At 57.9% G+C, this 1,728-nt stretch overlaps 1 protein-coding gene across 1 annotated transcript in view; it reads left to right on the top strand.

Moving 5' to 3' along the window:
- Nucleotides 1-254: 254 nt before the first annotated feature.
- The window catches only part of LOC104530747 (serine/threonine-protein kinase PLK3), a gene marked incomplete at its 5' end in the record, with an annotated part of 3,087 nt that continues 1,613 nt past the window's right edge, over nucleotides 255-1,728 (top strand). Inside the window, 4 exons of the mRNA XM_029086858.1 lie at nucleotides 255-450; nucleotides 799-925; nucleotides 1,320-1,429; nucleotides 1,509-1,645. Of these exons, the coding sequence (XP_028942691.1) occupies nucleotides 255-450; nucleotides 799-925; nucleotides 1,320-1,429; nucleotides 1,509-1,645 (570 nt within the window). The remainder of the gene's footprint in view (nucleotides 451-798; nucleotides 926-1,319; nucleotides 1,430-1,508; nucleotides 1,646-1,728) is intronic.

The following is a 1,728-nucleotide window of genomic DNA, read 5'->3' as shown; positions in this document are numbered from 1 at the left end:
TGCAGGGGATGGGAGCGCTGGCAGTGGAGTGGCCTTCTCCTGCCAGCCCTCTCCCCTTCCCCAGGGCTCCTTGCTTGTTGCTCTAAACAGTTGCTAGGAGGAAGCATGGCCGGATGTGAGCACGGCTGCCTGGGCTGGAAGTGGTGCTCCCGGCCAGGTGTGGCCGGCTGAATGCCAATAACTTCCTTGCTTTAAGTGCTGCTGAGTCACAAGCCTGGCAGGAATGTGACAGTGGCACGCGTGTCCCCTCCCAGGTACACCCTGCTATGTGGGAACCCTCCCTTTGAGACCTCCGACCTCAAGGAGACCTACAGGTGTATCAAGCAGGTGGAGTACACACTCCCTGCCTTCCTCTCCCTGCCTGCCAAGCACCTCATTGCTGGCATCCTCAGACGCAACCCCCAGGACCGTCTCACCCTCGAGGAGATCTTGGACCATGAGTTCTTCAAGGTGAGTGGATGAGGATCTGACCTTGACCCTTCTCCAGGTGGGATGAGGCTTTTTGGGCTGTGCAAAGTGCTGTCCTTGGAGCCCAAGTCTCAGGCCTTCAAAGGAAGTAGCTGCTGTTCCTGCCCAAATGCCAGGCAGGGGAACTGAGGGATCTGGTGTGCTCCTGCTGCATTGTCCCTACAGCATGGGCTGTTTCCTGTGCTGATGCTAGTCATGGGGCCAAGGCTTGATGGAAATGCAAGCTGGCTGTCAGGAGGGCTGTGAGCGACTGGGGTCAGCCCAGGGCAGCTGCTCTGCCTGGAGCACATGGGCTATGGAAACTAAACCTCTGCCTTGACCTCTCTGCAGGGCTACACGCCTGAGAAGCTCCCTCCCAGCAGCTGTGTGATGGCTCCAGAGCTGAGTCACCCCAACCCAGCAAAGAGCCTGTTTGCTAAAGTCACCAAGACACTCTTTGGGAAGAAGAAACCTAAGGGTGAGTCCATGCACTTGCCCAGGAGCCTCTGGATGATCCTTTCTCCAGAGAAGTGGGTCTTGTGTCCTGGAGAGACATCCTGATATGACTCTCTGGACCCCTGCCCAGGGCCAGTGCGAGCTGGACTTGCCCCTGCCCTCCTGGTGCTGGTGGCCTGGCATGGGTGTGTGTCTGGAGAGTGGATGCTGTGCTGCAACCCATGGGGACAGTTCCTCCTGGAAGCCCTGTGTTGCATGAGAACTGGGAAGTGAAAGTGGGAGGCAGCTGTGTGACACCATCCTCACCACTGTGGGCATGGGAGCAGATGAGGGAGGGCTGAGCTACTGGAAGGGGTGGCCCAGATGTCCCCATCCCCTGTGCTCAACAGCTTACTCATTGCTTGCTCTCTCCTCAGCCAAGAAAGGCTCTTTGGAAGACAAGGATGACATCTCCAAGCTGGTCACTGGGCTGGTGAAGACTTCAATCTGCCGGCAGATGAGCTATAAAACTGTGGAAGGGAATGAGGTGAGGACATCCCTGAGCTCATGCACACCCCTCTTTGGGGGAGCAGGCAGGATGGTGATAAAGCCAGTTCTCTCTGCAGGCCACCCCTGTATCATGCCACAGCGCCAGCTCTAGCCCTGTGGAGACAGTGATGGAGGAGACATCTCACAAGTCTGTGTGCCCCTCCATCCGGGGGACAATGGCCAGCAGCTGTGAAGGTGAGCAATACCTGTCCAGGCCACCCCAGCTTCCTGTCCTGCCCTGGCTGATAGCGGGGCCGGCTGACTCAGCCCGTCATCTTCTCTCCGCAGCCTTTGAAG

Source organism: Antrostomus carolinensis, unplaced genomic scaffold, assembly GCF_000700745.2.
Source record: "Antrostomus carolinensis isolate BGI_N321 unplaced genomic scaffold, ASM70074v2 scaffold23099, whole genome shotgun sequence".
Classification (NCBI taxonomy): Eukaryota; Metazoa; Chordata; class Aves; order Caprimulgiformes; family Caprimulgidae; genus Antrostomus; species Antrostomus carolinensis.
The sequence above is the reverse complement of the archived record's forward strand: the minus strand, read 5'-3'. Positions and strand labels throughout refer to the sequence as shown.